Raw genomic sequence first — 24269 nt, 5'->3', positions numbered from 1 at the left:
ATCTCGGAACCTATTTGTGTCCTCCAGTTTGGCCCATATTCTGGTCTTGAACCACACTGTTAAGACTCACGGCAACCTTTTCATGACATTAGTAGTGGGTCGCTTCTTGATACTGATTCTTCGTGATCTTCCCACGCCCTAGTGCTGAGAATATATTTTATTTCAACTTATACAAACAAATCCTCAAATAACTACCTTGTCAGGTTGGGTGAAAAAACGAGCTGGTAGTACTGGGTCTTTAGGAGATTCCAAACTATATGTGGTGCTTTTTGACATGATGATATTCATGGCAACATCACACACAGTATACAGTTTCTGCAATGGTATTGAAAGAAAATTAGGCACTTAAATCAGTATCCTAGACTCTGAGAATTAGGAGTAATTCTAGAGCATGCATTTAGTATGTAGTTTTCAGGACAAACGTGTAAGTTAAAAGACTTACTCTATTATTTTCATTAGTTTACTAGTAACAGCATTACTACTAATTCTATATTAATTCGATGTTAGTAAGTCTAATTACTACTAATATGAATACTACTAACTATTTATGATACTACTAACAGAAAAGACTGATGTTGTCTACAGAAGTTTCATACCCTATATTCAAATGCTTGAAATCAACATGGAATCATAACTATTTACAAAGAATTACATACTTCATTCATTTTTGCATCATCTGGTCCTTGAGCATCTTTTGTTTGTTTAATATTTTCTACCATCTTTCTGATAAATGCATGACTGTTATTTTCATTTTTAGCCATTAATATTTCCAGAACAAACCAAAGACACCTAAAAAATACCAAGAAAAAAAGAAAAAATTCACTGTTAAATATAGATATAATTCTAAATATAAATACAATGAACTCCAGGAGCAAGAAAAATTAAAAAGAAACAGCTGTACATCAATAGAGAAAAAAAAAATATGTCACATACATATCACAACGTATCGGCAATGTACGTGCGAGTTCGTAATACCCCATCTCAAAGTCTCACTAACTTTCCTAGGGAGGCAGGTTAAAAAGAAACAGAAATGGTGCAAAGAATGAAGTGATCTTAATCCCTGGCTATGACAGGAAGGGAAGACTGCCTAAAGGAATAACTGGGCCATAGATAAAGTGAAGCCTCAAATATTCAAGACTGACTGTAGTCCTGAATGGAAGTCTTCAAGAAAATCTAACCACCTTACTCAATGGTAAGAATCTTCATCAATAAATCTGAGGAAAAAGTCATGGCTGACAACTCTACATACTGTTTTTGCTTAAATAAAGAAAAAAATAAAAGAAAGTTTCAGTACCTCAGTTTTAAAGTTAACTACATTAAATTCTACTCAAGAAAAACCTGAAAGTGCTTTGTCTCCATGTTATGTAGACAGAATGGGACAGAGGGAGAGCACAGAGGAGAAAATGGGAGAAGAGAGAAATGTGAAACAAGGTAGCATTCTAGAAGGGAAAAAAGTAACCTTTGAGACCTCAGGCACAGGATAAGTTCTTCTGGTGTGGCTCTCTGCTGGAATGGAGATCACTCATGGCTGTACTAGGGCAATTTACAAATACCGCCCAAAATGTTTAGTAAATTCCAAAGAATATTTTATCTATTTCAAAAACTAATGTGTTCTGAGAGGAGGAGTGGCTAAAAGTTGTCATTAGTTATATAATCACTCTAACACAGAATCATTTTGGGAAAACTAACTGGTTATTTTTTAAAAATAGAAACTGTGGCAAAAAGAGGGTAAAATCTTTTTCTCTTGTCATGAGAAAGTTATCAATAATTTAATTTTATTCTCTTGAAGCACCTCAAATATTTAACTATAAAATATTTCTATGAATCAAGAAACCAAGAGTTATTTTCCTTTAATAAGAAGCTAAAGGCATAAGAAATTAATTTATTCAAAACCACAAAGGTCATTCTTTATTGTAACAGAAACAGGGTCTCATCCATATTTTAAAGAACTCTGGTAGTCTTACAAAGACTTCTCTAAATACCGTTATATTCTCCTATCCCACACCCAGGCATATACAGTCTTCTGGCCTCTCAACAAGAATCTTTGAAAGAACTGTTAACTGTCATAAACTTTAATTAGAGAATCACCAATGAAGTAGTAAGTGGGATCAGTTGCCTGGTTATCAAGTTGGCCCATTATTAAATTAGACTATTCTCTATTCCTTATAGAGGAAGATAGTAACTGCAAAGAAAATGTGCTTACTATGTGAATAAAAGAGAATATTAATTCTCCCCATATGAAAATCTATACAGTGTTTCAGAAGAAAGTAGGAAAAGATAAGAACTGGAATGGAAACTCTTAATGGGTTGCTTCAATAAAAAAGAAATGCCAGACTGGTAGAGAAATATGTCAGTAATACAGTAATTATGCAAAGTTGTTTAGGGAAATTATATAAGAAATGAAACATGAAGAGATGGTATGAAAAAAGAAAAATAAGAGAACAAATAAGGTAAAGAACCTTAAACTCCTAAGAAATGAAATAAATTTAATATACTAATTATAACTGAGATTCCATTATCAGCAAGAAAGGGAAAAAACTTTCAGAAAATATGAAAATGGGATGGAAAAAGTCTTACTCTTTAACATCTTTAAGTTGTTCAATATCCTGTACTTTGACATAATCTGGGTCATGTGCCAAAAGGTGAATTGTATATGGAACAACATACTCGGGTAGAAGAGACAATAATTTTTCTGAAAAAGAAAAAGAAAAAGAAAAAACAAAACAAAACAAAACAAAAACAGCCAGGTTAGAAAACCAAATCTTACTCATTCTTTTTCTCTCTCTCTCTGATACTATGCTTCCTGCATCCCAATAGTTTACCACAATATGACTGGAAGAGAAATATATTGAAATGTCCAGTGTTGAGGTACATCATAAATTAAAGTTTATTCATTCATCCATCATGGCCAATATTGATTTGCCTACTAAATGCACCATGTGCTGAGGCTACAAAGACAAATATTTCAATTTTCAATAGATATGGGAAAAAGTGACCCAAACTATATTCAAGACTAAGGAACATACGATCTATTTTTCTTATTATTAGTAACTCTATGTTCAACACTCCCTTGTAAGCTGCATAGCAAAAAGAAAAAAACTAGTAAATTTTTCAGTTAGTATGACACAAAAACAGGAAGTAACGGTTGATACTATTTGATATTATTTGTAACATAAGAACAGATATAAAGGAATAGACATTGTTTCTAGGGCATTTTAAATAACAAACATCTTTTTAGTTTAAATTCAAATATGTTAATATTTTGACTGAGATCAGCATATTCCATTAGAGGTAGAATGGAAGTCCTAACTAGTTTTAATAAAGGTTACTCAAAAGACCAGGATTCATACTCTGAACAATTCTTTTATATTTCCTACTCTCAAAATTTTAAATCAGATGTTCAATCTAGAGTATAATAATGCATGTGTCAATAAGGCACCAAGTTTTCTTTATTTCTATTGCTGAACTCAAAGAGAATAAGTTTGTGTGTAATATCATTCATTTCAAGGTAGGTATAGAAGAAAAAAGTAACAAGGTTCAAAAGTCAGTGAAAAAGTCTGTCAAACATTTATTGAGTGCTTACTCTTTTCCAGGCCTTCTATTTTTATTGGGGCTTACTATTTTAAATATAAAGATGCATAAGACTAGATAAAAACCTCACACTAAAGCATGGACAGGACAGAAGCTATACTTCAATGTGGAGAGTGCCCTAAAATAAGAATAGCTAACAACTACTGAGTACTTCTTTGGACCATGCATTATGCCAGGTGCTTTATACACATAACTTTTTCATCATAATCATAACCACCATAAGCTATGAGTAAAACTATACCAGTCTTACAAAAAGGAAACTAAAGCTCAGATTGCGCAAGTAACCCGCCCAAACACAACCAGTAAATGGCAGTGGTGGGATTTGACTCCAGAGCCCTCATTTTTTCTAAGGTGAGGTAGGAACAGAAAGAAAGAGGGTCCTAGTGATGAGGCAACACCAAAACTGTATTTTAAAGGATTCAAAAGGGGCAAACCCCTCTCCTTGGTTTTGTTTGTTTATTTGTTTGGACAGAAGGGGGACGCAGTTTCCAGACAGAGTTGACAACAGAGAAAACAGATGGCTGTACGAATTTCAAATAATCCAGAGTACAATGAGCACAGAATTTATAGTCAGGAGTAGCTAGAGAGAAAGCGTAAAACTCAGGCTGAGAGTGAACTATAAAGGGCCATGCTAATGAGCTTCAACTTGATCCTATGAGCAGTAAGGAATCGACAAGGGTTTCAAGCAAGGAAGTGATGTGATCTGATCTGTTCTAGAAAGATAATTTTGACAGTGGTGTGGCACAGCTGGAGGTGGGTCAGAGGCAGGGGAACATTTACAACAGGGAGTTAGTTAGGAGTATATAAAATAATCCAAGTGAAATATAGCAGTGTAGGAGAGTTGAGGAGAAATATTCAAGATATCCAGAAGAAGAATTAAGAGGATTTAGTGACCAATGAGAGGAAAAAAGAAGGCGTGAAGAATGCCTCTGATTTCTGACTTGCATAACTGGATGGATTTTAATGCTGTTGATCAAGTCACAGAAGTCAGAGGGGCACAAAAACTAATAGTGTGGATGGGGTAAAGTGAGCAGATTTTAAAAAGGCACACAGGAACCTGCTATTAATGTCAGCTACAGGTGAGGGCAACCAATAAAGATCAAAGACCTGTACTTTTTTAAACTAAAAGATAGTACTTAGACAATCTACATAAATGTACTGCTTACTGTTTTATTTACCTCCAAAGTCACTGATTTTTTTTCCCTTGGCCTTTTAGTCAGTTGCATAAAGAGCTATGGGTTGATATTTAAATACCCATGCATTTATATTTTAAAATGACCTATGAAAAGGAAAAGCTGCTACTGAAAAACAGTAACAACTTCTTATTTAATGAGGGCAAATTAGAATATAATAAATAACAGTAACATCATTTTGTGTTCTATAAAACTGAAACTGGCAGGATGGGAATGTACACTTTTCATTTTCATATACGCTTACCACTAACAGCTGCATGCTGTTTCAGATACTCGCGTCTCACATTGATATTTTTTACCAGACACTGCCTGGCATGAGCTCTTCTTTCTTTTACAGGATCTTTTGCACAAAGTGCACAAATTGCCATATACTCAAGTGGAAGCCGTAATCGGGAAAGACCTTTGTGCAGTTTCTGAGCAAACACTTGTCTTACTTGATAGCATTCATCCTGAAAGACACAATTATTCAACATATTATCCACATGGTACCAAAGAGTAACAACTTTAGATATGAAATTCGCTAGATCAAGTAACCAGAAGGGTAAACATAGCAAGTTTACCCACAATCACTGCTTCTGTTCACAAGACTGAGATGTGATAAGTTAATATCAAGGCTGGAGTGATCACCTGGACCCTAATAACTACCAGCTACCTGGTGTTAGAACATATTTGAATGTAATCTTAAAACAGATAACACTAGTAAATATTAATCCATCCTAACTTAAATAAATGAGATATGTAAAAAAAAAGTTTGAACACTATCTAATATTTAGCTTTTTCATTTGCTGAGCAAGATAAAACTGTCCAATTTATATATTTTAGTCCTATCATATAAAAAACTTCAGATTAAAATGGACAACTCTGAAGGCAGGAGTTACTAATTTCAGAAACATCACATTACTTTTAGTTCTATAAATGAACCAATCTGTTCATTGCCACTGTGCCGGCTTTCTTCACACTACTCACTCTCCTAGACCACCCACCTCCACTCTCCTAGTCCTCATCTTTAACGACAGCTCCTGTATCTTTCAGAAATCACTGTGGAATCTGTATCCTGCATCCACTTCTGGCTCCCTTAGCACTCTGCATATTTCCACCATAGCCTTTAGTATACAGTATGAAAACGACTGGTTTATCTGTCTTACCCAGTGCTGTTCCTTGAAGATGAGAACGACGCCTTTATTTTTCTTTGTGCCTCTAAACCTAGCACAGTATCTGGTACACAGATTATGGGAATTTTTTCTAAACTACAGGGAAAAGCTCATATGACTTTTGAGCCATATATGAGACATACAAAGACCTTCTATGACATAAAAAGACTTTCATTATTACACCAATGAATATAACATGTAGTATGTTTCATATTATTGCAACTTTATGTTTATTTCTTCTATTGAGAATATAAACTTTGTTTTTCTTTGAAACCTAGGTCATAACATCTTGCCCTTATCATTAAATCCCTATTTTGGGTATCTTCTTTCATTTAACTTAAACTTCAGTTTATTACAATACCAAATACCCACTTTTAAAAAAGTAGTCAAGTGCAGCCACTATGGAAAACAGTATAGAGGTTCCTCAAAAAAACTAAAAACATAGTTGCCATATGATCCAGCAATCCCACTCCTGGGAATATACCTGGACAAAACTATAATTCAAAAAGATACAGGCACCCCTTTATTCATAACAGCACTATACACAATAGCCAAGATATGGCAACAACTTAAATGTCCATCAACAGATGAATGGATAAAGATGTGGTACATATATACAATGGAATACTACTCAGCCATAAAAAGAATGATACAATAATAATTTCATTCTTTTTTATGGCTAATATTCCACTGTACATATATATATATAAAACATATCTTCTATCAGAGTTTTTATCTTTTCCGGACATATGCCCAGGAAAAAGTGGGGTGGGGGAGGGATGGAGTGGGAGCTTGGGGTTAGCAGACGTAAACTATTATATATAGAATGGAAAAACAACAAGGTCCTACTGTAGAGCACAGGGAACTATATTCAATATCCTGTGATAAACCATCATGGAAAAGAATATAAAAAAGAACATACAGACAGACACACACACACCTGAATCACTTTGCTGTACAGCATACATTACCACAACACTGTAAATCAACTATACTTCAATTAGAAAAAAGAAGTAGTCAAGCTTTCACAGAAATATTGTCTATTATCTACCCTCATAATCCACAAAAGGAAGTTAAACTTATCTCATTACTTCCTCAGTATTACTCCTATAGGGAGAGGAATTTTCATTATTCAATTATTCATTATAAAAATACCCAATTACAAACTGTGTAAGTAAAAGTCAATATATCACAAATATATTCACAAATGAACAGACCATTCATTAAAATATTAAACAAGAGGGAGAGGAACAAATCAGGAGTATGGGATTAATAGATACAAAGTACTATACATAAAATAGAAAAGCAATAAGGATTTACTGTATAGCACAGGGAATTATACCTAATATCTTGTAATAATCTATATAGTGGAATATAATCTGCGAAAGTCAACCTGAATCACTAAGCTGGTTACACCTGAAACTAACACAATATTATCAATCAAATATACTTCAATAAAGCAAACAACAAAAACATGGACTAGCACTCACACATCCCTCCCCCATCCCTGTCCCCTAGTTAGATACACTAGGGGGACAGACCATGTCATTCTCTCAGTAATCATCGAGGATCCAACGGTACAATGCAAATTCATTACAAAGTCAATTGTGAATCATAGCAAAGGTAGGAGAGTTTCAAAAAGTGATGTTAGAAAAGAACTGTCAAATCATGCCTGGCAACTGACACAGTTAACAACAAAAGATTAGAAAATTGACCACGATGATGATACAATATGTACATCAAAAGAGAATCATGTGAATAAAGATGAAAAGATGTGCTCCTGGGAACTGAGGAAGTCCTGCAATGTTTGTTTTTTGTTTTTGGCAAAGATTTACCCTTTTCGTTAGGTTATAAAAAAAAATATGGGGCTTCCCTGGTGGCGCAGTGGTTGGGAGTCCGCCTGCCGATGCAGGGGATACGGGTTCGTGCCCTGGTCTGGGAGGATCCCACATGCCGCGGAGCTGGGCCTGTGGGCCATGGCCGCTGAGCCTGCGCGTCCGGAGCCTGTGCTCCGCAGCGGGAGAGGCCACAACGGCGAGAGGCCCACATACCGAAAAAAAAAAAAAAAAAAAATGAAGGACAGATTTATCCTTTTGACTAGGTTATTAAAAAATGTGAAGTAAAGATTTACCCTTTTGACTAGGTTATAAAAGCATGTGAAGTAAAGGATAGAGTGATACAATTTTTATCAGGAAAAATACACTCTCAAAAAAGCACACTTCATACTATCATGGTTATACTTATAACCAATAATTGGTTCAACATAAAGAAGATGGTGTCTAAAGAAGATGGTGTCTAATACTACAAAATATTTTTTGCAAGGATAAAGTTCTGATCAAAGCTTTTATTCACTACTAAGAAATTAATTTTAGCCTGCATCTTAAATTAAATTTTAATGTCCTTTTTCAAACTGAAATATAGTTGATTTACAATGTTGCGTTAATTTCTGCTGTACAGCAAAGTGTACTTTTTAAGTATAAATTACCCTCAGAGCTACTTCTAGTATCTTGCAAATAGTTCAATTACTCTGTGTACTGCACTGTGTTATCAACGCTTATTTATATTTTCTGTTCTCCTAAGAGGTTATCTTCTTGAGGGCTGTAGCCATGACTCATCTTTGCATTTACAGAACCTAGAACAATGCATAGCACATAGCAGTACACAGCAAATTTTCATGAATTGCATTCAAATTCTAAAATACCTAAGTAATTATTAAATAATTTTATTATTATTGAATTTCTATTCCTCTTTATTTACTTTCTATTCAAATACATGACAAAGGTCACTGAGACACAATACTGCCTTTAAAGATCTCAACTCAAGCAAAGAGAAATAAACCATAGGTACATAACTAAGCACAATGCATGTATGTACCGGAGGACTATATATAAAATCTGTAGCTGTAAGAATAAGAGCAAGTTGTGTGGAGAAGGCTGTGCCTGAGCCTTGATTTGCAGAAAGGGTTGGATTTGGATGTGTAGAAATGAGAGGGTGAAAACAAAATTAGAGGCAGCAAACCACAGGTACATAAAAGAAAAAAATGTTTGGCTTCATTGAAATAAGCACATGTAAAGGGCAGTGTGCTAAACAGAATTTTTAAATGTATATTTGGGTCCAAATATTAGAAGGGCTTGAATGGCAATGTAAAATATATGCGATTTTTTCTTTCTTACGAGTGTAAGCGCCTAAATATTTTTGATCAGGGGAATAACATGATCAGAACTGTCACAGGGAAATTTAACCAACTACAGAGAATAGCATAGTTGAGAGCTAATGATGGGTACAGCAGTAAGAATGGTTAAGAAGATATGAATGGGGGCTTCCCTGGTGGCGCAGTGGTTGAGAGTCCGCCTGCCGATGCAGGGGACGCGGGTTCGTGCCCCGGTCTGGGAAGATCCCACATGCCTTAGAGCGGCTAGGCCCGTGAGCCATGGCCGCTGAGCCTGCGTGTCCAGAGCCTGTGCTCCGCAATGGGAGAGGCCACAACAGTGAGAAGCCCGCATACAGAAAAAAAAAAAAAAAAAAAATTAAGATCATTGGATTGGGGGACTTAATTAGACCATTTATGGAAAACAGTGAAGGCAAATGGTAAAATATGAGTAGTGAGGAGTGAGAGGATCAGAGAGACAAAGATACAGATTACTCTTTCTTGAGATTTGGAGGTTTAAAAAGAAGAGACAAGCATGTGGTTTAAAGGAAAAGCAGAATTAGGAAAAAGTTTTGCATAGGATAGGGTAATTTCATGTTTGTAAGTTGTGAAAATGTGCTAATAATTAACTCTGAACCATTAACACATGTTCCACAGTCAGAATTTCAAAACAATCTTTATTTATTATTTTTTTTTTTGCAGTAGTGGGCCTCTCACTGTTGTGGCCTCTCCCATTGTGGACCACAGGCTCCGGACGCGCAGGCTCAGCGGCCATGGCTCACGGGCCCAGCCGCTCCGCGGCATGTGGGATCCTCCCAGACCGTGGCATGAACCCGGGTCCCCTGCATTGGCAGGCGGACTCTCAACCACTGCGCCACCAGGGAAGCCCCAAAACAATCTTTAAACTTAGGTAATCTGAACTTTGACCTACTAGGAATCTGGTGATTGAGATAGTAACATAAAACAAATAGTGTGCTAGAAAAGAAAGTCTCTAGAAAGAAAGACGCAAGTGTGGATGCTTTTTGCACGTAGTAGACATTTAACTAATGATCTGCACATACTTACTACACACAGCGAGTTTCAAACAAAGCCCACTCTTTTAACATATTTTCATACATCCCTTTAAAAAGAAAAATTTCTACTTCACAACCGACAACACCAATACCCTAAGAAATACCAGACCAAGAATCCAACAACTCAATGGACTGCAAGTACTACCAATTTGAAAAAATAATTACATAGTTTGTTTTCTAAGTAATTTAATATATACTTTTAAACAATTTTCATTTTATTGAAAAATAAGATTATCTCCAAATTAAAGGGGGAAAACTAAACCAGGAAATTATGGGCTCCGCAAAATCTCATTTCTGCTATTGTTTAGTCTAATATCTGAATAACAACAGCAAAAACTAAAACAAATCATAACAAACAGAATTTGGAATAGCTGTTTTAAACACTGAAGTACTATAAATTGATAAAATAATTACAATGAAAAAAAAACAGATGACTGTCTATGTCTAAGGGTTATACATAAGCAGCAATTTTTTAAAAAGCAGTAGAAGGAAGTAGAGAATGGAGAGAAAAATTGCAAGTATCCCTAGAAAGTACCAAATTCTTATACATAAGACTGCTTGGAAAAGAACAGGAAAATCAAGTGTAAAATAACCAAATTATGAAAAACTCATATCGGAATATCATATTTATTACTATAGAAGTCCTTTTTCTTTAATTTTCTCAATGATGCTGAAAACTTGTAAAGTTATAGAGTTCAAATATTATGGTACTCTAATATGAAATCTGCAAGACTGGAATATGAATTCATTAGTATCACTGTTAATAACTTGAAATTCTAATTCACTGAGTAACAAGAAATGCTTCTGCCCTAAAATTAACCTCTACCACGTCTTCATAAAACTATACGTTTCTATATATTTTCCTTCCTTTTAAGAACTAAATCCATTCAATCCTTATTATTCACACATTACAAATTTGTGAATTCACCTACTCACTAAAATTTATTTGTAAACCCAAATCAATACTTGCAGCACTTTTTCTTTCTCAAGATTGCTTTGGCTATTCGGGGTCTTTTGTGTTTCCATACGAGAAATGGAAATAAACACAAAAATAAACAAATGGAACCTAATGAAACTTGAAAGCTTTTGCACAGCAAAAGAAACCATAAACAAGACGAGAAGACAACCCTCAGAATGGGAGAAAATATTTGCAAATGAAGCAACTGACAAAGGATTAATCTCCAAAATTTACAAGCAGCTCATGCAGTTCAATATCAAAAAAACAAACAGCCCAATCCAAAAATGGGCAGAAGACCTAAACAGACATTTCTCCAAAGATTGCCAACAAACACATGAAAGGATGCTCAACGTCACTAATCATTAGAGAAATGCAAATCAAAACTACAATGAGGTATCACCTCATACCAGTCAGAACGGCCATCATTAAAAAATCTACAAACAATAAATGCTGGAGAGGGTGTGGAGAAAAGGGAACCCTCCTGCACTGATGGTGGGCATGTAAATTGATACAGCCACTATGGAGAACAGTATGGAGGTTCCTTAAAAAACTAAAAATAGAACTACCATACGACCCAGCAATCCCACTACTGGGCATATACCCTGAGAAAACCATAATACCAAGAGTCAGGTATCACAATGTTCATTGCAGCTCTATTTACAATAGCCAGGACATGGAAGCAACCTAATTGTCCACTGACAGATGAATGGATAAAGAAGATGTGGCACATATATACAATGGAATATTACTCAGCCATAAAAAGAAACGAAATTGAGTTATTTGTAGTAAGGTGGATGGACCTGGAGTCTGTAATAAAAAAAAAAAAAAAAAAAGGTCCTGAAGAACCTAGGGGCAGGACAGGAATAAAGACGTAGACGTACTAGAGAATGGACTTGAGGACATGGGGAGGGGGAAGGGTAAGCTGGGACAAAGTGAGAGAGTGGCATGTACATATATACACTACCAAATGTAAAACCAATAGCTAGTGGGAAGCAGCCGCATAGCACAGGGAGATCAGCTCGCATAGCACACGGAGATCAGCTTGGTGCTTTGTGACCACCTAGTGGGGTGGGATAGGGAAGGTGGGAGGGAGGGAGACGCAAGAGGGAATTGATATGGGGATATATGTATATGTACAGCTGATTCACTTTGTTATAAAGCAGAAAATAACACACCATTGTAAAGCAATTATACTCCAATAAAGATGTTAAAAAAATAAAAGAGAGGGCCTCCCTGGTGGCGCAGTGGTTGGGAGTCCGCCTGCCGATGCGGGGGGTGCGGGTTCGTGCCCCGGTCTGGGAGGATCCCATATGCCGCGGAGCGGCTGGGCCCGTGAGCCATGGCCGCTGGGCCTGCGCGTCCGGAGCCTGTGCTCCGCGGCGGGGGAGGCCACGGCAGTGGGAGGCCCGCATACCGCAAAAAAAAAAAAAAAAAAAAAAAAAAAAAAAAAAATAAAAGAGAGTAAATGAACAGAGATGCGAAAAGTTTGAGTCGCCTGACACACGTCCCAGCAGAAGTCAAACAAAGCAACGTTTTGCCTCCCTGCTTCAGCTCTCATTATCATAAACAAATGTCTGTCTGGTGGTCTCTGTAGGGCCACATTTTTTGCATTTTTATACTTTTTATTGGTGATTTTGTTTAAAATAGCTCCCATGCATACTGCTGAAGTGCTGTTTCGTGTTCCTAAGAGCAAGAAGGCTCTATGTGTCTTATGGAGAAAATCTGTGTCACATAAGCTTCACAAGCATGAGTTACAGTGCTGTTGGCCATGAGTTCAATGTTAATTAAACAACTATACACTAAAAAAGGTGCCATTAAGCAGAACCAGACAAAAAACAAAGTTGTGTTCTAGTGCAAATAACAAGAATCAACTGTACTATGTCAGCAACCCATAATTCAAATGACAGTTTTAGAACTCTGAAATGTTTCACATACATACATTTTCCAAGAGGAGACACAAACATTCAAGATTTTTATCTCTTTATCACGGTGGACTTTCCCCTTCCTAACAGTCAAAGACCACAGAAAGTCATGTTCCGTATAGCCATTTTCCTTACATTGATAGCTAACGCACATAGCTGATATTGTTCTAATGTGATAATTTCATGATAACAGGGCTCCTGTGCCAGCTTCACAATAGCACTCCCGGCAGCAAGTCTCAGACGTGACATATCTGGTTTACTGAAAAGGAAGCGAGAAAGAGTGTGAATTAGATTTCTAAACGTCTGCACAAACACATTCCTACCGTGAATGGTTAAGGTTATAAAAATTCCCCTGGCCAAGAAAACAAAAGGGCAGAGAACAATTGAGTGATACTGAACACCATATTATGTTTCCTTAACTTCTCTAAGATGGTGTGTAATGCCACAAAATTCTTCTCTCGAACATAAGTCTATGCTAGTCATTGAATTTTCTTATCCCACACAAAACAGCTTTCAGCCAAGCCTAGGACAAATATATTTGTATGTTTAGTTGTTAGGTCTTAAGTCTTCCATTACAGATTTTTTTTTTAATATGTGTTTACTTATATATTAGGCATAAAATATCCTAACTTCCTAATCAGTCAACTAAAACGATGGAGCTAAGTACAAAAGAAGTGGAATGAAAGCAGGTGTAGTGGTAAAACATTACTACTTTTAGCTAGTATTCAATCTTTGAAATATCCCCAAGAGCCTATATTTAAGTTTAAGGAAAGAAAAATTTTGCTAAATGGGACATACTTAAACAATTAGGAAATTCCTGACTAGTAAATATATTTAAACAATCCTTCCTAATACAGTGACATGTTAGATGAATTACTAATGTAACTGGACTAATGTAAGGAGGGAAGCTGGAACTCCTTAATTAGGATCCCCTATGTAGTTCCATAGTAAAAGATTATTATTTAATATTCATACTGCTTTTCAGTTCATCAACAGCAATATTCCAAGTAGTTATTATAAGGTAAATCACCCAACCACTGCTAAGAAAAGTCTGATTTTTCTTGTTGGAGTTTTTTTAGTATAAATAAAAAATAAATAATTACAATACTTTACAACTACGTTTTTGAAGACCCGGTTTAAAAACGGAGACCCAGTGAGGGCTCCCGCGGTGGGGACACATCAGGTCTTAGCAGCTGCAGGCTCTGTGGGCGCGTACACACGGGGGCTGGGCCGGGCTAGGGTCTGAGCTGCCTCCATAGCTCCCACAGCGGGTCCAGGTGCACGACTACTGCAGTCCTGAGACCTGACTTCAGTGGATCTGCACTGGTGGCCTTGTGGAAAGAACTCCTGAGAGACACCAGGGATGACTGCTGGCATACCCACAGTTGAGGTGGGGCCAAGGGCAGTACCAACAACAGTGTATTTTGTGAGTCTGCACAACAGGTGAAAGGTGACACAAAAGAGCACACTCAGTTGAACAGCTCCAGTGGAAGAACACTCAATGGCTCCTCTCCCAGTGGGAGCATTCCAATCCCGCCTACCTTGCACCACAGCTTTAGAAACATTATCTGGGGCTTCTACTCCAACAACTAGGGAGCAGAACCTGCCCCGACAAAGCAATGACAACCACAGAGCAAAGAGAAGGCCCTGGTCAATATCCTGTGCAGGCTCTGGTCACTACAACATCAGTCACACCTCCTATCAAGGGGATAATGGCCAGCATACACTGAGGAAAGGGGTGGCAGGCATCCATACTAAAAACAGCCCTCACACCAAAAAATATTAAACCCACGCAGGCTACACAGGGACATTCCCACATAAAAATACCCTCCAAGACCACAGTATATAACTGTTTCTCCTAAACTCATAGAGCAAGAGAAATATAAGTAAAATGAAGAAGCAGAGGAACCCATTCCCCATTAAAAGATCGAGAGAATTCCCCTGAAATAACAAACAATGAAACAGACTGCTTCAATCTAATAGACACCAAGTTCAAAAGGAGATAATGAAAATACTGAAGGAATCAAGAAAGGCGATAGACAGAGATGCAGATTACTGTAAGAAGGACCTAGAAACTATAAGGAGGAGCCAAGAAAAAATAGAGAATTCACTGGAAGAGACGAAAACTGAACTAAAGGCTATGAAGAGCAAAATGAATACTGCAGAAGAAGGAATAAGTGATGTGGAAGATAGAATAATGGAAATCACCCAGTTAGAACAGCAGACAGAAACCCAAATGAAAAAAAATGAACAATATAAAGCGTGTCAATCTACGCATAATAGGGATTCCAGAACAAGAGGAAAGAGAAAAAGGGATTGAAAATGTATTTGAAGAAATTAAGGCTGAAAACTTCCCAAGCCTAAAGAAAGAAACAGATATCTAGATACAGGAAGCAAAGAGGGTCCCGAACAAGATAAACCCAAACAGACTTACACCAAGACATATTATAATAAAAATGGCAAATGTTAAAGGTAAAGAGAGGACTCTACAGGCAGCAAGAGAAAAACAAAGTGTTAATTACAGGGAAACCCCCATAAGGCTATCAGCTGATTTCTCTACAGAAACGTTGCAGGCCGGAAGGGAATGGCAAGATATATTCAAAGTCCTGAAAGGGAAAAATCTGCAACCTAGGATACTCTACCCAGCAAGATTATCACTTAGAATAGAAGGAAAGATAAAGAATTTCTCAGACAAACAAAAACTAAAAGAATACAGCAATACTAAACCTATCCTAAAGGAAATACTGAAAGGTCTTCTCTAAGTAGAAAAGATGTAAGAATCTATAGGAAAGAGAAAGTCATAATTGGAAAGTAAATCACTTAAATAAGCAAGTACACAGATTAAAAAAACATCAAAAAATTTCTGTGAAAGCGATGATTACCACAATGAACAGCAAAAGTGTGAACATGAAGATGTAAGAGGACATCAAAATCATAAAATGTGGCGGAGGAGAGTAAGAAAACATACATTTTTTTTTTGAATTTGTTTGAGCCTGTATGACTACCAGTCTAAAGCAAGGAGATATAGGAAAAGTGTTAACGTATTTGAAAAACAGGGCAACCACAAATCAAAAACATACAATAGATTCACAAAAACAAAAAGGAAGAGAACATAAGAATAACACAAAAGAAAATCATCAAACCACAAAAGGAAAAAGGAAAAGAAAGGGACAAAGAAGAAATATAAAATCAATGGGAAAACAAGGTTTAAAATGGCAATAAATACATATTTATCAAAAATTACCTTAAATGTCGATGGACTAAATGCTCCAATCAAAAGACATAGAGTGGCAGATTGGATTAAAAAAAAAACGAAACAAGAGCCTACAATACGCTGCCTACAAGAGACCTACTATAGGGCAAAGGACACACACAGATTGAAGTGAGGGGACGGAAAAAGATATTTCATGCAAACAGAAATGACAAGAGACTGGGGGTCGGTCAAAATACTCATATCAGACAAAACAGACTTTAAAACAAAGGCTATAAAGAAAGATAAAAAAGGACACTATATAATGATAAAAGGATCAGTACAAGGAGAGAATATTACACTTGCCAATGTATATGCACCCAATATAGGAGCACCCAAATACATAAAACAAATACTAACACACATAAAGAGAGAAACTGACAGGAATACAAAAATAGTAGGAGACTTTAACACCCCATTCACATCAATGGACAGATCTTCAAGACAGAAAATCAATAAGGCAAGAGAGATGCTAAATGATACAACAGAACAGTTAGACTTAATTGATATCTTCAGTATATTACATCCAAAAAAAGCAGAATACACATGCTTTTTTTTTTTTTTTTTTTTTTTTTTTCGGTATGCAGGCCTCTCACTGTTGGCCTCTCCCGTTGCGGAGCACAGGCTCCGGATGCGCAGGCCCAGCGGCCACGGCTCACGGGCCCAGCCGCTCCGCGGCATGTGGGATCTTCCCGGACCGGGGCATGAACCTGCGTCCCCTGCATCGGCAGGCAGACTCTCAACCACTGTGCCACCAGGGGAGCCCTACACATTCTTTTTAAGGGCACATGGAACATTCCCTAGGAGAGACCACATACTAGGGCACAAAACAAGCCTCAACAAATTTAAGAGTACAGAAATTATTTCAAGCATCTTTTCTGACCACAACGGCATGAGACTAGAAATCAACCACAGAAAAAGAATGAGAAAAAAAACAATTACATGGAGACTAAACAATATGCTACTAAAAAACCAAGGGGGTAACAATGGAATCAAAGAAGAAATTTAAAAACGCTTTGAGGCAAATGACAATGAAAACACAACCATACAAAATCTACGGGATACAGCAAAAGCAGTTCTTAGAGGGAAGTTCATAGCAATACAGGCCTTCTTTAAGAAACAAGAAAAATCTCAAATAAACAACCTAACCCACCACCTAAAAGAATTAGAAAAAGAACAAACAAAACCTAAAGTCAGCAGACTGAAGGAGATAATAAAGATCAGAGAGGAAATAACTAAAATAGAGATTAAAAAAACAATAGAAAAAAATCAATAAAACCAAGAGCTAGTTCTTTGAAAGGGTAAACAAAATTGACAAACCTCTGGCCAGGCTCACCAAGAAGAAAAGAGAGAAGACATAATAAATAAATAAACAAAATAAGAAATGAAAGATGAGAAGTCCCAACTGATACCACAGAAATACAAAAAATAAAAATAAAAAAAAGAGAATACTATGAACAATACTGTGAACCTAGAAGCAGCAGACAACTTTCGAGAAACATACAGCCCATCAAAACTGAATCAAGAAGAAACAGATAACTTGAACAGGCCAACCACTAGAATGATATAGAATCTGAGAAAACAAACAAACTCCTACAAAGGGAAGCCCAGGACCAGATGGCTTCACTGGGGAATCCTACGAAACATACAAAAAAGAACTTATACTGATCCTTCTCAAACTCTTACAAAAGACTAAAGAGGAACACTCCCAAAGACATTCTATGAAGCCACCATCACCCTGATACCAAAACCAGACAAACACACCACCATAAAGCAAATTATAGGCCAATATTTTTGATGAATAGACACAAAAATTATCAACAAAGTATCAGCAACCTGAACCCAACAACAAATAAAAAAGGTCATACACCATGATCAAGTTGGATTCATCCCAGGGTCACAAGGACGGTTCAACATACGCAAATCAATCAATGTGATACACCACATCAACAAAAGAAAGGACAAAAACCACATGATCATCTCAGTAGATGCAGAAAAAGCATTTGATAAAATTAAACATCCATTCATGATAAAAACCCTTATGAAAGTGAGTATAGAGGGAGCACAGCTCAACATAATAAAAGCTATTTATGACAAACACACGGCCAATATAATACTCAACAGTGAAAAGCTGAAAGCCTTCCTGATAAAATCTGGAACAAGACAAGGATGCTCACTCTCACCACTTCTCTTCAACACAGTATTGGAAGTCCTAGCCAAAGCAATCAGAGAAGGGAAAGAAATAAAAGCTATTCAAATTGGTAGGGAAGAGGTAAAATTATTGTTATACACACATAATGATAATTATCAGAGAGCCCAGAAATAAATACACACACCTATGGACAATTAATCTTCAACAAAGGAGACATGATATTATTATATGTAGAAAACTCTAAGGACTCCGCACAAGAAGTACCAGAGCTGATAAATGAATTCAGCAAAGTAGCAGGACACAACATTAACATACAGAAATCAGTTGCATTTCTTTACACTAACAATGAAATATTAGAAAGGAAATGTGAACAAACAATCCCTTTTAAAACTGTACCCCCCAAAATAAAATACTTAGAAATAAACCTGACCAAGGAAGTGAAAGACTTATATGCTGAGTACTACTAAACATTAACAAAGGAAACAGAAGATGATTCAAACAAATGGAAAAACATCCCATGCTCTTGGATTGAAAAGAATTAATATTGTTAAAATGGCCATACCACCCACGGCAGTCTACGGATTTAATGCGATCCCTATCAAATTATCCATGATATTTTTCACAGAACGAAAATAAATAATCCTAAAATGTATATGGAACCATAAAAGACCCAGAATTACCAACACAATCCTGAGGAAAAAGAACAAAGCAGGAAACCCTCCCAGACTTCAGATAATACTACAAGGCTACAGTAATCAAAACAGCATGATACTGGCACAAAAAGAGACATATGGATCAACAGAACAGAACAAAGAGCCCAGAAATAAACCCACACACTTAATCTTCAAGAAAGGAGGCAAGACTATACAATGGGGAAAAAGCAGTCTCTTCAGCAAGTGGTGCTGGGAAAGCTGGACAGCTGCATGTGAATCAATGAAGTTAGAACACACCCTCACGCCATACACAAAAATAAACTCAAAATGGTTTAAAGACTTAAAGACAAGATACCATAAAACTCCTAGAAGAGAACAAAGGTGAAACATTCTCTGACATAAATCGTACCAATGTTTTCTTAGGTCAGGCTCCCAAGGCAATAGAAACAAAAGCAAAAATAAACAAATAGGACTTAATTAAACTTAAAAGCTTTTGCACAGCAAAGGAAACCACAAACAAAATGAAAAGACAACCCAGAGGCTGGGAGAAAATATTTGCAAATAACGCAACTGACAAGGGCTTAATCTCCAAAATATACAAACAGCTCATAAAACTCCACAACAAAAAAACAAACAACCCAATCAAAAAATGTGCAGAGGACCTAAATACACATTTCTCCAAAGAAGACATACAGATGGCCAATAGGCACATGAAAAGATGCTCAACACTGCTAATTATTAGAGAAATGCAAATCAAAACTACAATGAGGTACCACCCCACACTGGTCAGAACGGCCATCATTAAAAAGTCTACAAATAACAAATGCTGGAGAGGTGTGGGGTGGTACCCTCTTATGCTATTGGTGGGAATGTAAATCGGTAAAGCCATTATGGAAAACAATATGGAGTTTCCTCAAAAAACTAAAAACAGAGTTGCCATATGATCCAGCAATCCCACTCCTGGGCATATACCCAGACAAAACTATAATTTGAAAAGATACATGCACCCCTATCTTCACAGCAGCACTATTTACAATAGCCAAGACATGGAAACAAGCTAAATGTCCACCGATAGATGAATGGATAAAGAAGATGTGGTGTATATAATGGAATATTAATGGAATATTACTCGGCCATCAAAAAAGAATGAAATAATGCCATTTGCAGCAACACAAATGGACCTAGAGGTTATCATACTAAGCAAAGTAACTCAGAAAGAGAAAAACAAATACCATATGATATCACTTACATGTGGAATCTAAAATATGACATGAATCAACATTATCTATGAAACAAAAACAGACTCACAGATATAGAAAATAAACTTGTGGTTGCCAAAGGGGAGGAGGTGTAGGGGAGGGAAGGATTGGGAGTTTGGGATTAGTAGAGGCAAACTTTTATATACAGGATGGATAAACAAGGCCCTACTGTATAGCACAGGGAACTATATTCAATATCCTGTGACAAAATACAATGGAAAAGAATATGAAAAGATATATAAATAAATAAATAAATAAATAAATAAAATATATATATATATATATATATATATATACACATAAATGTTTACCGGAGTCACTCTGCTGTACAGCAGAAATTAACACACCACTGTAAATGAACTATACTTCAATAAAATTTAAAAAAAAAGCAGACCCAATGTAATTCAAGTACATGTGCAGAATTCAAGTACACACGTGATTTTATTAAAGAATACCATGGATAAAAACAGGTGAGGGACTTCCCTGGTGGCACAGTGGTTAAGAATCCACCTGCCAATGCAGGGGACATGGTTTCAAGCCCTAGTCCAGGAAGATATCACATGCCACACAGCAACTAAGCCTGTGCACCACAACTACTGAGCCTGCACTCTAGAACCCACGAGCCACGACTACTGAGCCTACGTGCCACAGCTACTGAAGCCCACACGCCTAGAGCCTGTGTTCCACAACAAGAGAAGCCATTGCAATGAGAAGCTCACGCACCGCAACGAAGAGTAGCCCCTGCTCGCCGCAACTAGAGAAAGCCCGTGCGCAGCAACGAAGACCCAACGCAACCAAAAATAGATTAAAAAAAAAAACAGGTGAGATCTAAATATGCACATAAACAATGTAATTAATAAATTTAAGACAAAACGTATTAATACTAAGGAAATTTTTCTCTAATTATTATGTAAATCTTGAACGCTAGCATGTAATTATAAGAGTAGAAGGTGAAGACAACTAATTAGACTGAAGGAAGGTAAATAAATGAGTTATACATGTGGAATGTTTTACAGTTTTCTTATTATTTGATTTGTTTGAGAAGAATGTGCTACTGTTAATATTCTATGCAAAAAGTACAGCATGAGCAAAACATATAAGAAGAAAAGAAACAAAGATGGAAAAGTATTAAGCAGCTGGCAATCACCATTTATATTTTGTCCTAAAGACTTGAAGCTAGATACATATGTTAAGGTGGGGGAAATTATTCTCACATGCTTTATTACCAATAAGAGACAATAAATGGCACTTGTGCTTTCACAGAGGACAAACTTCTAAATTTTAGCTAACCTTGACATAATAACCACTACCACCATCAATACTTCTAATTACTATGTGCTGGGCAGTGGTGTTTTTTTTGTTTTTGGGGGGGTTTTTTTTGGGTTTTTTTGCTGTACGCGGGCCTCTCACTATTGTGGCCTCTCCCGTTGCGGAGCACAGGCTCTGGAAGCGCAGGCTCAGCGGCCATGGCTCACGGGCCCAGCCGCTCCGCGGCATGCGGGATCCTCCCGGACCGGGGCACGAAATCGTGTCCCCTGCATCGGCAGGCGGACTCTCAACCACTGTGTCACCAGGGAAGCCCTGGGCAGTGTTTTAAATACATTAAATATACTAACTTATGTGATTATCATAACAGCTAGATGAGATAGGCGTAATCATTATCTCCGTTTTATAGATGAGAAAACTGAGGTACAGAGAGGTTAAAGTAACTTGCTGAAAGGCACCTCGCTGCTAAGAGGTGGTGCCACGATTTGAATCTGGGCTCCAGAGCTCATGTTTTCCGTCACTATACTATACATCTTTCAAACAAAACAAAATAAACAAACAAAAGGGTATGCGCATTTTTAAAAATTTGCATCAAGTGCATTTTTCACATTTGCATATATTTATACTTCTGGAAACAGATTCAGTAAGTTGCCTTCTATCCAGTCTGTTCTTTTAGCTTTAGACATTAACAAGAATGTAAAACATCAGTTATTGATTGGTACACTAACATTTTCACATTAGATATTCAAAAAAGTAAACATCTATTGTTTAAAATACTTAAGATTGTACAGCAGTACCTTGCACTAGACATGAGACTGTCATTTTGAAATAACCATTATAGAAAAGCCTATTACAATAAAAATATATGCATACCTACAAAGCAATATTAATTATCTTTTAAAAAAGAAACCATCATTCAACAATTACACCAGACATTAAAATAGTGTGTAATCCAAAGAACTCTGAAGTTGTAATTACATACCTAATTTTCCCCTGTTCCGTCAAGTCTCCATCACTATGCAGTATTGTTGTGAGCAATCTTAAAGTAGAAGTTCCTGATTTACTGTGATTATTTTTCATTCCAAGTAGCCATCGAACCATCATTTTAATAGCCTGAATCTATTTAAAATACAAGTTGACAAATAAAACATTGCTACCATTTAAAGAAATTCTAGATCAGCCCTGAAAAAGAATGAAGAAATGTTTTTAACAGATATTTTTTAAGAAAAGGAAAGAAAAAAATTATTTTTTTCTGCATGTGTGAAGATAACTTTGAATGTTTTAAATTAAAGATGTCTCACCCCCAGGTAGTTGACAAATGAATGATTTATCTAAAAACTGGTTCTTTTTGCTTTTTAAAAAATGTTTCCCCAACAAACACTTTACCCTTTAGAACCCACAGTAAAATCGTGCTAACTTCCCTAGTCCAGAAAGATCCCGACTGAAAATTATATTCGATCTTTTGTGTCTAAGAGTTGATACCACCTTACATTTGTACTGCATTTGACAATTATGAAGTACTTAGTACTTTAAAACCTGTTACTGCCTCTAAGGCTTGCAACAGTCCTTTCAAAGGGGTGCATATTATCTCTTTTTCACATATTATCTTAATTTTTACAGATCTGAGGCTCCGGAGCTAAATGGGTTTTGAACAGTGGCATGTGGCTAACAGTCTTAAGATCCTCTTCCTGGGCCACTCTGTAACCATGAACTTAAGCACAGGCGGCCCGCCTTCTAGTGCAGTGCTGCCCAATTATACAAAACTGCTGCTTGAGACCAATGCTGAGAAAACAGGTTTATACTGGAACTCAAAAGTTTCAAGCATCATTCAATGACGCTAAAGGAAAGACTGCCCTACAGGTCTGGAGAAATAGTATCAGAATCTGAAGCTGCAATAATGTGACAAAGTAGTTCACAATATGAAACATAAACAAATACACAACTAAATGATTTGCAAGAAATTATAATTAGAAAAACAATATTTAATATATTTGTTCCTGGCCTTTACACCTTGGGCAGTGGCTTGATATGAGGTCTACATTACAGAGTACAGACAGTTTTAGTAAAGCAATACTTTACAGCTGTGATGAGCAATCCTTTACCCGTAACTCCTAATTCAAGAAATTACAGGTTGAATATTTTTTAGTAAAAATAAAAAAGTATATCAAGTCCCATGGAAAAGATGAATAGTCTTAAAACCTGGACGACCATCTTTGCTGAATAGGAGAATGTACATAAGAAAACCAGCACTGCCTTTTCCCATTAAAAGGTGGATACCTAAGAAGCAGCAACATGGAGAAAGTTTTCAAACTTTGTTTTCCAGACTAGATTATGTGCAGCTGCCCACAGGCCTCAAGTTTCTCATTATTGCCCTGCACTCTCACAGCACAGAGGATAATGTCATACAATAAATATAAAAACCTGAATGATTTTAATAGCCGTATCTTTATAAGAGGAACAGACATTTTAACACCTATAATAATAATACAGTATATTAAATATATTAAAATCAACAGATCTATGCATATCACTCACTTTGACCATTGTCTCAGGTGAAACTTCTTCATCTGGAACCCAAAGCTTAGTTGTCTTTTTTCCTGGAAGCTAAACAAAAATTAAGGATTTTAAAACACAAATACACATTCTCATGTGT

General features: G+C 36.5%; 1 protein-coding gene across 6 annotated transcripts in view; it reads right to left on the bottom strand.

The window, feature by feature from the left end:
- The window catches only part of PDS5B (PDS5 cohesin associated factor B), a 197083-nt gene that overhangs the window by 16645 nt on the left and 156169 nt on the right, over positions 1-24269 (bottom strand). For all 6 annotated transcript variants that reach the window (XM_082602513.1, XM_082602515.1, XM_082602518.1 and 3 more), the window contains exons 22-28: positions 24152-24220; positions 22599-22735; positions 13172-13295; positions 5029-5233; positions 2578-2692; positions 657-789; positions 196-315 (exon numbers count right to left, since the gene is read on the bottom strand). In XM_082602513.1, coding sequence (XP_082458639.1) covers positions 196-315; positions 657-789; positions 2578-2692; positions 5029-5233; positions 13172-13295; positions 22599-22735; positions 24152-24220 — 903 coding nt within the window. The remainder of the gene's footprint in view (positions 1-195; positions 316-656; positions 790-2577; positions 2693-5028; positions 5234-13171; positions 13296-22598; positions 22736-24151; positions 24221-24269) is intronic.

Source organism: Mesoplodon mirus (genome assembly GCF_964341445.2).
Source record: "Mesoplodon mirus genome assembly, chromosome: 17".
Taxonomy (NCBI): domain Eukaryota; kingdom Metazoa; phylum Chordata; class Mammalia; order Artiodactyla; family Ziphiidae; genus Mesoplodon; species Mesoplodon mirus.
The sequence above is the reverse complement of the archived record's forward strand: the minus strand, read 5'-3'. Positions and strand labels throughout refer to the sequence as shown.